The sequence below is a fragment of the Chrysochloris asiatica genome, unplaced genomic scaffold (genome assembly GCF_000296735.1).
Source record: "Chrysochloris asiatica unplaced genomic scaffold, ChrAsi1.0 scaffold00141, whole genome shotgun sequence".
In the NCBI taxonomy this organism is placed as follows: Eukaryota; Metazoa; Chordata; class Mammalia; order Afrosoricida; family Chrysochloridae; genus Chrysochloris; species Chrysochloris asiatica.
In genome coordinates this window covers 776,424-788,886 of record NW_006408659.1, presented here as the reverse complement: position 1 = coordinate 788,886, position 12,463 = coordinate 776,424, and the positions used below count along the sequence as shown (strand labels likewise).

Below are 12,463 nucleotides of genomic sequence, written 5' to 3'. Positions count from 1 at the left end.
GCTCACAGGAGAAGGATGTGGCTTTCTGCTCTTCATAAAGTCTTAGAAACCCTATACAGGTCACTATGAGTCGGAAGCGACTCAAGGACACACAACCACCACCACCACCATTCACACAGCTGTTAAAAATAAAATGAAAAATAGAAACAAATCAGTGTGAAGCTGAAGTAAGTTAGCCCAGAACTGCACACCTGCATTCCGTCATTTCCAGCCCAGGAACTGATTTGTGTCTTCAAAGATATTTATCTTATCACCATGGTAAAGTTGGTTAAGTATGAGTTCATAGCACCCTTCAGAGAAACAGCATTAATTCTGTTGACCTCTGTTCTACCCTGGCTTCCAGTCTAAGAGATGATTGACCACAGAGCACAGTGTAGACCATTTGGAACTTCCTCGCTGTGTGCACACATACTTGGTAACCTCTCACATTTTCTTTTGAATTGGCTTTTTCCAGGTTCCGTGGCGAAGCCCATCACTGACTTCCCAGCCTAGGTAGGCTCCAAGCCAGACCCACCAGTACCATGGCTGAAGATGCGGACATGCGCAATGAGCTGGAAGAGATGCAGCGAAGGGCTGACCAGCTGGCTGATGAGGTAAGGGATGGAGATATGGGAAGGAAGATGAAAGGTGGGCAGATAGCGTGGTTTGTTCTATTCAGGTTCAGGTGGGAGTGGATATATGTGTTGCGGTTGTTGTTAAGTGCCATCAACTCACTTCTGACTCATAGCAACCCTCTATAGGGTTTCCAAGCAGCAGCTGGTGAGTTTGAACCACCAACCTTGCAGTACAAAGTGACCTTTCAATCCAGTGCTTTGCCTCAGAATAGGAATTAGTTTCAAAATCTGTATACATATTAATGTCTAGGTCCAAACTTCCAATTTCTAAAAATCCTTAAGACATCAAGGGCCACTTAGAAGTCAATGTCTTTGGATGTTCCGTGGTAGGCTGGAGCTGATACAGCTATGACAGCCAACTGTTAAAATTTTCACAAGCTTTGTGAACTGGTTGTTAAATGCTGCCACTACTCAAGGTAAATTATATAAACAGACAACTAGACAAACTATATTAAAATCAAAGGTAATAAATTCTCAAAGCTTCATTTCATAATTACAGTACTACATTTTACTATTACCTCTGTTCCTGAGGTTATTTATTGTATTTGTAGGGTGGGTGTAGCATGTTAACTCTACATCTCTTTCCAACTTAACAATCAGTGACATTATGTTGGCAGTGAGAAATAAGAAATGGTCAAAGAATTTATAATATGGAAATCTGCAAACACTACACATCAGGGCTTATTGTATTGTTTTGTTGATTAGTGAAAATAAGAACATAATGGAGAAATGTTAATAAGGCAGATTAAACTGAAAGTGTCTTAAATTGTTACAGTATGGAGTACACAAAAAATTGAGGAAATATTCTTACAGTGCTAGAAAACTATTACCCCATTTAGCAAAGATGTCACTCATGACATCTCTGAAGCAGTGAAGTTGCAACCTAAGTTTTTATTGCTTCACTTTCACCTTACTCCATAATGCAAATGAAAATACCATCAAACACTTGCTGCCGACACAAGCATTTGGAAAAAATCAACACACACATTTTCTGAGAAGCAATTGGCTATATGGAATTTACAATAAACCTATTGTATGGTTTATAATTATTTGTAAATTTGTGATACTCATCTTTTATATCAGTAAAATAATTAGACACACACAGTCATATATTTTTTTAACAAGCACACCAATACTTACAATTATTCTATTTAATAAACTACCTACTGGCAGCTATTACAGGAAAGTTAGCATTTTGAGATTCTTGAAGAATCTTGTCCAAAATAAGTTTGTCACTTAAAAGCATTACTTTTCGAAATCACGCTGGTTCTTGAACTCTAGTAGTTTCAAAGAAATTGAGAAGAAAGTAGCAATATTGTGCCCAAGGGAAAAGCTCTGAGTTCAGACTTTCCATCTCATTTTGTCTTATCTAAGGGTGAAGATAATTATAGCTGCCTCCTATAGACTGCTTATGCCAACATTCTTGATTTTTTTTTCAGCCTAAAATGACAGTTTAATTCTTACTGATAAGAAGAAACTTGATGTCCCAATTCATGAAAAGCTATATTTATGTGTTTAAAATTAAGTATTCCCATCAAATTATTCCTCTAGGCTATATGAAATCATTTCTTCTTGCATCCTACACATACAACATTGTCTTTTCATGATTACTTTCTCTTTGCTATTAACATCATCATCTTACAATTTTGATCTTATGAAGATAAGCTGTCATCTAATTGCTTTAACGAACCTTATCTTGTAGAGAGCCTGAGAAGAAAGAAATTTAAAATGGAAAGAGTTTCTGTGTTTTCGTGGCAGACTTTAAAAAACATGTAAAGTGGCCCTTGTGTTTCTCAGGGGAAGGAAGGGGTTCTATGACTTACCAATCCTCCGGATCCTGTACTCATAATATTTATGCTTTTTTTTTTAGTCACTCGAAAGCACCCGTCGTATGCTGCAACTGGTTGAAGAGGTAAGGAGTCACCATAGTCAAAGATAAAGAAACAATATCCTTTTCCTAGACTCTACTGCTCCACCCTGGACTATGTTCCCATTGAGTCTGTTAATTTTGCCTGCCAGGAAGCCCATTAATGAGGGAGAGATACCAGGTAGCCACCTAGTTGTATTCACTCTCTCTCCCTGTCCCAGGCCACCTTTGGAGGCGGGACACAGATAGAGAAAGATAGTAACACCAAGTAAATATCCCAAGAAACCGTAAAGACTGAATCACTAGGTCTGGTATAATAAATTATTTATTGTCTCTTCTAGCCATTGTTTTTGTTAAGTGCCATTGAGTCAGTTCCAATGCAAAGCAACCCTGTATAGGGTTTCCTAGGAGCCACTGGTGGGCTTGAACCGCCCAGCTTTGCAGTTCAAACTGACCTTGTGGTCCAGTGCTTATCCTACAGCACCACACCAGGATTCTATAGTCTTTGTAAACTCCCATCTAACAACTTTTCCCTGATGATCAATAAGAAAAGGTAGGAAGATGCTAATAATTGAGTTGGGAGTGATTGTTAGCAGAGTTAATTGTGATTGGTCAATTTTGCCATTCTGCTGGATGTATAATGAGCCACCTCAGAAGCAGAGGAGGGGATCTCACTAGCATTAATGAAGACGATTTGGAAGTGGAATGTGTATTTTGGACCCCTAGATCTCTGAGCATTAAACCTCCTCAACCCAAGAACCAAGAGCTAGGACACTAGAGAAGTGGCAGCACAGCCCCATAGCAGAACCAAAAGCCAGAGCAGCAGACAGAGCAGTGGGCTGCCGAGTCCCTGGAACAAGTACAGATGTGTGTCTTTGAACAGGAGGCTATCTTGTGGCGTGGGGTGCCCCCAGGTACTTAGTTGAGAAGCTGACTCATGATTTAGAGCCAAGATTTGCTGACCCACATACCTAGAGCCAAGTGCCTTCAGGCTGAGCCTTCACAGTGGGCTAGAGTGTCCTTTGGGCATTTATCATAGCCCTAAAGCATTGCTGTAGCAGGACAGAGACCAAGGTGCCTGTGACTGAGAGGCCAAGGACCACAGAGAGGCCTACCTATAGGGAATGCTGAGGAGAGGTTGTCCTAATTGGAAGACCTGTGCCCTGAGCATTTCTGACCCTGAATTGTAGCCTAACTTCCCTAATAAACCCCATAACTGTGAGGATGGTTTCTGAGTTCTGTGTGGCCAATGCAATAAATTACTGAATCCAGATGAATACAAAGTACTTTGGGAGCGATAGCTGGTGCCACTTTACACTAGGCAAATCAGAATAAGTTTTAATGTACAAAGAAATTATTAACATAAAATGTATTGTACTGATTTTGATGCCTATAAATCACATCTAATTTTAACATTCTGTTCAAAATTCAACCACATATATGATTTTAAATAATATTTATTCATGTAGGAATATCCTCATGTTACATTGGGAGTTTTTGTTGTAAAGTACCATTGAGTCAGTCCCAACTCACAGTGACCCAGTGTAGGGTTTCTGAGGAGTGGCTGGTGAGCTTGAACCACTGACCTTGCAGTTCAAATAGACTCGTAGGTGGAGTGCTTTTCCTATGGCACCACACCAGGACTCCATATAAAGACGTTCCCAGTCAGGCTGCTAACTTCAAGATCAGTAGCTTGAAACTACCAGCCATTCCGTGGAAGAAAGATGATGCTTTCTGCTCCCAGAAAGATTTACTGCCTCAGAAACCATATGCAGGGTCGCTATTGACCCTGGTCAGAATCGACTCCACAACACACCAGTAGCACAGCTATGAAAAGGCATTCGACTGTGTGGGTCATAACAGACTATGAATAACATTGGGAATAATAGATATTTCAGAACACAGTGCTTATGAGGAACCTGTGCATAGACCAAGAGATAGTTGTTTGAACAGAAAAGGGGGGTAATGAATGGTTTAAAATCAGGAAAGGTATGCACTTGGGTTGTATCTTTCACCATATTTATTCAATCTGTATGCTGAGCAAATAATCCAAGAAGCTGGATTATATGAAGAAGAACGTGGCATTAGAATTGGAGGAAGACTTATTAACAACCTGCAGATGCAGATAACACAACTTTCATTACTGAAGTCAAAGAGGACTTGAAATACTTACAGATGAAGATAACAGACTACAGTCTTCAGTATGGATTCCACCTCAAAAATCCTCAAACAGGACCAATAAATAACATCAATATGTCATTTGATTTCTTGGCTGATGCCTCCTTGAGTGTCGATTGTGGATCCAAACAAAATGAAATCTTTTTTCTGTATTAGGAGTCAGGCACTAAAATTTATGAAATAATAGAACAATTCTTTAACAAAGGGAACTATCAATCATGTAAATATAGATGCCCTTTTATACTCAATCTGATTTGAACATCCATTTGTGAGGCTTGGTTAATGAATCCAAAACTATTTTTAAATGAGTAAAATAGGGCAGATAGCAATAATGGAATCAAAGGGCATTTACAATAAGCCTCACTCATTCCAATTTGGTAGAGAAGCAGTCATCCAGGAAGAATAGATGGATTGATTGAACTTGCCCATTGACAGAGATGACGTAGAAGAAGAATGGAATGGACTGTATTTATCTAAGAGTCCTGATGTGTCACTGTGGGTTAATGTGCCAGGCTGCAAAGTCATTTGAAGTACAAGGTCAGTGGTTCAAGTTCACCAGTTACTCCTTGGAAACCCTATGCAGGGTTGCTATGGGTCGGAACCAACTTGACGGCACTTAACAACAACAATAAAATAAGTACCTAATCATTTTTTATTGTGTGAGATGCTGTTTTCACTCTGCTTTGAAACTGGTTGCCAGTGTGTAAATTCAAGTGCAGTAATCATTTTTAGAGATCTTCGGCAGTTTGGGGAGTCCTGGTGTGGTGCTGTGAGTTAATGTGCTAGATTGCAAAGTCGGTTAGAACCACAAGACAGTGGTTCAAACTCACCAGCTACCTCTCGGAAGCTTTACACAGGGTTGCTATAAGTCGAAACTGACTCGACAGCACTTAACAATAAGGTGGTCTTTAGCAGAATGATTAAATCAACTTACCTACTTAACTGCTTCTGCAATGACATGAAAATATAAACACAAATAAATGTTACAAAGACTAAGAGGAAAGGTGAGTACTGATATATCACCCCTTATTTCCGCAACCACAGCTTCTCACATAGGAATGAAATATGGCTCAATGTGAATAAGCCACAGGAGAGGTGGGGAGAATGAGGCTGTCCTGAACTCCCTGGGCAGCCAGGGAAGAGGGGTGGTAGATACCATGTGATCCATTATCATGAAAAAATAACAATTTGATACTGAATTTAGCACAAATTGGCCCTGACAGGAAGGCAGGCCCTGCATTGGAAATCAACCTGTAATTTCTAAATAAGAGAAATTTTTTCTTTGCTCTGTCCTGGGAAGCTTGCACAAACAACCAAGAAGGAGGCAAATGTTCTAAGTGGAGGCGTATTGGTGAGGTTTTCAGCGTAGACTTTGTTGTTGTTAAGTGCCGTCAAGTCAGTTCTGACCCATAGCGACCCTGTATAGAGTATCGGAGGAGCAGCTGGTAAGCTTGAACCACCGACCTTGCAGTTCAAAAGGCTTTGAGTCTGGTACATTAACCCACAGCACCACGTCAGGACAGGAACTTACGTGTCCTCAATATGCCATGAGGATAAACAGGAATATACCTTGGTCTATTCCCTACCTGAGCTCTAATGTTAATCTGAAACCAGAAGTCAACTGACCTAATTATGTTGGCACATCTTTATGACCTTCAACCATAATCTCCTATCTCAATTTTCACTTTTTGATGCATTGTTGTTGTTGGAACGGCTGGTGAGCTTGAACCATCAACCTTGTGGTTCAAACTGACCTTGCAATCCAGTGCATTAACCCACAGCGCCACACCAGAACTCCATATGAGCATGTAAAGTAAACTTCTAATCACTGCCGTGCAATGTTGAAAAGCTGCCTAGAAGATGGAAAAGGGTGGAGCAAATGCATCAGAACATACCACCTTGAAGAGACCCCTCACCTATCTGGATTATGAGTCCCAGACAATTCTTTGTTTGAATCTTTTAAAACTGCTGCCAGTGACAGCCAGTCATGAAAAGTGACTCTCTGCTCTAATTTATTCTGGGAGAAATCTCAAAAGTGTTATTGATTGAAGTAGGATTCTCAAATCATACATTCATTTCTCTTAAAGTGTTTCTCGATCAAGCTTGAAGTCACATCTTAGAACAAAGAACGAAACAGATGGAAGTTATCTTCCACCTCTAATAAATGAGGGGAGGCTATTACACTTTCTTTCCATAGGAAATTCTGAACAAGGTGCTATGAGAATAGATTGATTTACATTACTTCCTCCTGGGTTATTTTATATTTATGGTCAAACATCCCTTATGTCTAGGGCATAGGCTATTTAGATGACGTCCTGCTTTTCAATCAAAAAGGAAATTCTCTTTAAAAGAGAATCAGCATTAAATATTTATCAAGGAAAGAAATCATTTTGAAAATCTGAGCACTGAAATATTTTGCCTATGATCCCAGAGTGCATCAGTGATGTTAAATTTGAATTTAGCTGTTTTTTTATTGCAATTTAGTCTCAAAGACAGGAAAGGTTACTAAATTATGAAGTCTCTCTCAGTTAAAAAATCCCACTTTGATCAGAATATATATGACTTCTGAGACTATCATTTTATCCCTAATATCCTCCAGGGTATAACAAGGTGGCAAGGATGGGGACTGCTTTTAAGTAAAGTCATTGTCACCATTTCAAGGACCATGTAATTATACAGAAGTCAATGGGAAAATGTTATCGATTGAATTGTGTACCCTCAAAATATATGTTGAAGATGCTAACCCCTATGACTGTGGTGTGGCCCTGTGGACTAAAGCGTCAGACTGCAAAGTCGTTTGAACTACATGGTCGGTGGTTCAAGCTCACCAGTTGCTCCTTGGAAACCCTATACAGGGTCACTATGGGTTGGAACCGACTTGACGGCACACAACAACAATGACTGTGGTTATAATCCTATTTGGGAATTATGTTATTTGGGTTTTGTTCTTGAGGCAGGATTTTTGTTGTTGTTAAGTGCTGTTGAGTTGGTACTGATCCATAGAAACCTGTATGTGGTTTCTGAGGAGTACCTTGTGAGCTTGAACTGCTGACCTTGCAGTTCAAATGACTTTGCAGTCCAGTGCATTGACCCACAGCACCACACCAGGATTAGAGGAAAGAAGAGTATATTGTGAGTCAATCTCTTCTTAAATATAAAAGAAATTAAATACAAGCTACCAAGAAGGGATGGGAGAAGAAAAATCCCAAGTCATGTGATGATTTCCCAGGAACAGAAAAGCTTAGATGAGATAAGGACCTTCCTCCAGAGCTAACAATGAGAGAAGATCATCCCCTAGAGCTGGCATCCTGAATTCAGACTTCTAACCTCCTAAACTGTGAGAAAATACGTATCCGTTTGTTAAAGCCAGCCACCTGTGGTATTTCTGCCCTAGCAGCACTAAAGAACAAGAATTTGATACCAGAATTCTGGGTTGCTGCTCTGATATCCAAAATGTAGAAGCATTATTGGAGTTGGGTAATGTTTACAGGCTGGAAAAGTGTTAAGGTGTCTAATTGTAAAATCCTAGACTGCCTTGAAGAAACTGTTGGTAGAATTATGGACATCAAAGGCAATTCTGATGACTGAGAAGGACGTGAGGAGAGCCATCAAGAAAATCTCCATTGTCTTGAAGAATATATATAGTTCCAGCAACAAAATATTGCTAGACATGTGGATGTTAAATGTGCTTCTGGTGAGACTTCGAAAGAAAATGATGAACATGTGACTGGACAATGGAGGAAGGGCAGTGCTTTTTATGCAGTAGCAAAGAATTTGTCTGAATTGTGTTCAAATGTTTGATGGAGGGTAGAACTTGTAAGCGATGAAGTTGGATATTAGACTGATGAGAATTCTAAGAAAAGTTTTAAAGGGGCCATGTGGTTTCTCCTTGACACTTGTAGTAAAATGCTAGAGGGAAAGAGATCATCTTAAAAACGAACTGTATAAAATGAAATTTGGAATTTGGAAAATTCTGTTGTATGAACTAAGTACACATGTCCTAGAATTTTCATCAAAGACTTTGCTACATAAACTTTTGTTATAGAGATTAAGCCTATGACTAATGGATCTAATCAAATAACACAGCAGAAAACCCATCTTCTTAGACTGATGGGGATATAGAAAGAAAGGAAAGAATGCTGTCTGCTTCATAGAATTCTACAGGCAGAAAATAGGCCAAAGGAGCTTCATTGTTCTCCTTCCAGAAAAGAAAAGGACCATCCCTGAAGCACTGGAAGCAGGGTCTTCTTGGTTTCTAAGGGTGGTGTTACAGTATCTTGGATCTCTGAGCGTGGGCTGCAACCTCTTAGGTTTCAGAGTGGGATCTTCACCAACTTGATTCCAGAGTGTGGGGCTGCCATGCCCGAGGGGCAAAAGAATGAACCTGCTTGGTAGCTAGTGAAGTCATCATTCAGTTGGACTAGGAAAATGAGGCAGCCAAAAGCTGAGGGAGCAGAGCTGCAAGTCCAGGAGCAAAAGCTCAGAAGAGCTGACAGGAGAGAAAGTTTCCCCTAAAACCGGCACTCGTAATTCAAATTTCTAGACTCCTAAACTGTGAGACTAACTAAGACAGTTCTCTAGTATTGTTATAACAGAAACACAAGTGAATGGCTTTAACAAACAGAAATTTATTCTCTCACAATTTGGGAATCTAGGAGTCGGAATTCAGAGCACTGGCGCTATGAAAAGGTCCTTGACTTCTTTCAGCATCTGTAGGCCCAGCATTCTTGGAGATGTCCATGTGTCTTGGTATCAGTCTTTCCCTGAAACAAGGTGCTTCCCAGTGCAGGGACTCCTCCTCCAAAGAACCCACTCCACTCGGCTCTTCTTTCTTGGTGGTAGTAGATTCCTTTCTCTGCTCACTTCTTTCTCCTTTTATATTTCAAAGAGATTGACTCAAAATATACCCTAATCCTGTAGATTGCAGCAGGCCTAATTAATGTCCTAGAGGGTGAGGATATACATCACATAAGATAATTACATCAAATCTGATTATATCAGATTACATCACTATAGGGGGTGATTACATCATATTAGATCTCATCGTGGAGGTGATTGCTGTATCTTAACTATGAAACCACTGGGAAACCTGGTCCAGTTAAATTGACACAACACCTTAACTATCATAATAACTGAGACAGGAAGATTCAGAAAAGCTGAATGCCACTGACAGTAAGCTTAGAAATCATATAGCAGCCCTTGCTTGCTCTTCCCCTCCCATAATTGAGAACTGTCTCTTTTAGTGAATGCATTTCAACAAATATTTATGGAATACCTAGTTCTGAAGATAGTGGGGAAGGTATAAATTGATATGCAGAAGCAGATGTAAATAGTTCTCCAAATTCAAGGATATAATCTACCTTAAGAGCATAGACTCCAGGTGTGGTGCTGTCAGATAAGCACTGGACTGTGAACCACAAGGTCAGCAGTTCAAACCCACCAGCTGCTCCTTGGAAACCCTGTACAGGGTCACTAGAAATCAGAATCGACTCAATGGCACTTGAGAACAACAATAGGAGCATAGAAACCCTCTGCTGTCTAGGCAGGTCTGATGCACACAAGACTATATAGGGTTTCCAAGACTGGAAGTCTTTGTTTGCAGGAGCAGACAGCTTCATCTCACTCCATGAGGTTAGCAGCTCTGTGCCTAACTCACAGCACCAGCAGGGCGCCTTGAGCATAATTGTATTGTTGTTGCTAGAGGCCATCAAATCAGTTCCAAGTGAACAAAGCACTGCCTGGTGTTGCACCAATCTCACAATTGTTGCTATGCTTGAGCCCATTGCTGCTGCCACTCTGCCAGTTCATCTCATTAGGGTCTTCCTCTTTTTTCACTGACCTACCATTTACCAAGCATGATGTTTGCCAGGGGCTGATCCCTTCTGATAATAGGTCCAAACATGAGAGATAAAGCCAGGCCATTCTGGCTTCTAAGGAATATTCTGGCTGCACTTCTTCCAACACAGATTTGTTTGGTTTTCTGGTAGTCCATGGTACTTTCAATATTCATCTCCAACACCATAACTCAAATTCATAATTCTTATTGTTGTTGTTGTTGTTAGGTGCCATCAAGTTGGAACTGATTCATAGAGACCCTATGCACAACAGAACAAAACACCGCCCGGTCCTGGGCCAACCTCACAATTGTTGCTAGGCCTGTACCCATTGCTACTACCACTGTACCAATCCATCTCATTGGGAGTCTTCCTCTTTTTCTCCGACCCTCCCCTTTACCAAACATGATGTCCTGCCCCAGTGACTGATCCCTCCTGATACTTTGTCCGAAGTATGAAAGACAAAGTCTGGCCATCCTAGCTTCCATCATACTTCTTTGTTGTTCTTGGGTGCCATCAAGTCAATACAAACTCATAGGAGCCCTGTGCACAACATTCTGTTGTTGTTGTTGTTGTTAGGTGCCATCGAGTCCGCACCGACTCATAGTGACGCTATGCACAGCAGAACGAAACAATGTCCAATCCTGGGCCAACCTCACTACTGTTGCCACACTTAAGTCCATCAATGATGCCACCTGGCCAATCCATATCGTTGGGGGTCTTCCTCTTTTTCTCCGACCCTCCATCTTACCCAGCATGATATCCTTCTCCAGTGACTGTTCCCTCCTGACAATATGTCCAAAGTATGAGAGACGAAGTTTGGCCATCTTGGCCTCTAAGGAGCACTCTGGCTGCACTTCTTCCAAAACAGATCTATCGGTTCTTTTGGCAGTCCATGGCACTTTCAATAGTCTCCTCCAACACTACAACTCAAAGGCATCAATTCTTCTACGATCTTCCTTATTCATTGTCTTATTGTTCCTTATTCTTCTTAGGTCTTCCTTATTCATTGTCCAGCTTTAACATGCATATGAAGTTACTGAAAATACTATGACTTGGATCAAACACATCTTAGTCCTCCAACTAATATCTTTGCTCTTAAACACTTTAAAGAGATCTTATGCAGCAGATTTGCCAAATACAATACATCATTTGATTTCTTGGTTGCTGCTTCCAAAAATGTTGATTGTATATCACAGAAGAGAGAACAAATGATTCTGATAAGAGAGTCATGAAGGTATCCTCAATGAGGGAGTATTTTATGCCTAGAAAATCAACTTAACATTGTTAATGCTAAGTGTAGTAAATGAAGCCTGCACTTTAATACTGTGGGCTATGTAAAGGAAGTCTAGAAAAAGCCATACTGCTTTAGGGCAGATTCATTCCAATGGACTACACACAGCTTTTAGAAAGTGGTTATTGAAGATTCTAACATTTTATGGATGACTTAACATTTTTATTTTAATGCCAACTTATGTTCCAAGCTATTTTGACCATGAGAATAGAATAAGCATACTAAAGCTGAATCTGTGCTATGTATACCAGACTTTCAGCTAAAAATGGAAAATGCAGGCAGGGCAGTTCTTTTCAGATGTGCAGATTTAGGGTCTTTTGGAACTCAAGCAGTAAAGGGAGTGCCAGGAGATTTCTATTTTACCACAAATGCAATGGACTTTGTGGAAAGTATCTCAGACTGGGAAAAGAATGATAAAAAAAAAAAGTGCTTTGTAAACATTGTCTTAGTTCATCTGCAAAAAAATAAAAATAGAGAAAAGAAATGAAAAAGAAAGCAAATCCCTTATGTCTCTGTCTCCAATGTTTTTAGGTAGACTGCATTTCAGAAATCTCAAACAGAAACTACAAATTGAACTAAAATAAAAAATAAAGCCAGCTCTTCTAACTCTTATCTACTAAAACATAATACTTTCTAAAGAATAGGAGAGACTCACAGAGGCCCTCTGTAGGATTTC

The 12,463-nt window shown here is 40.1% G+C and overlaps 1 protein-coding gene across 2 annotated transcripts in view; it reads left to right on the top strand.

Moving 5' to 3' along the window:
• The first annotated feature begins 450 nt into the window (after positions 1-450).
• SNAP25 (synaptosomal-associated protein, 25kDa) overlaps positions 451-12,463 on the top strand; it is a 41,788-nt gene continuing 29,775 nt past the window's right edge. For both annotated transcript variants that reach the window (XM_006870393.1, XM_006870392.1), the window contains exons 1-2: positions 451-593; positions 2,485-2,526. In XM_006870393.1, the coding sequence (XP_006870455.1) occupies positions 522-593; positions 2,485-2,526 (114 nt within the window). In that variant the 5' untranslated portion in view covers positions 451-521. The remainder of the gene's footprint in view (positions 594-2,484; positions 2,527-12,463) is intronic.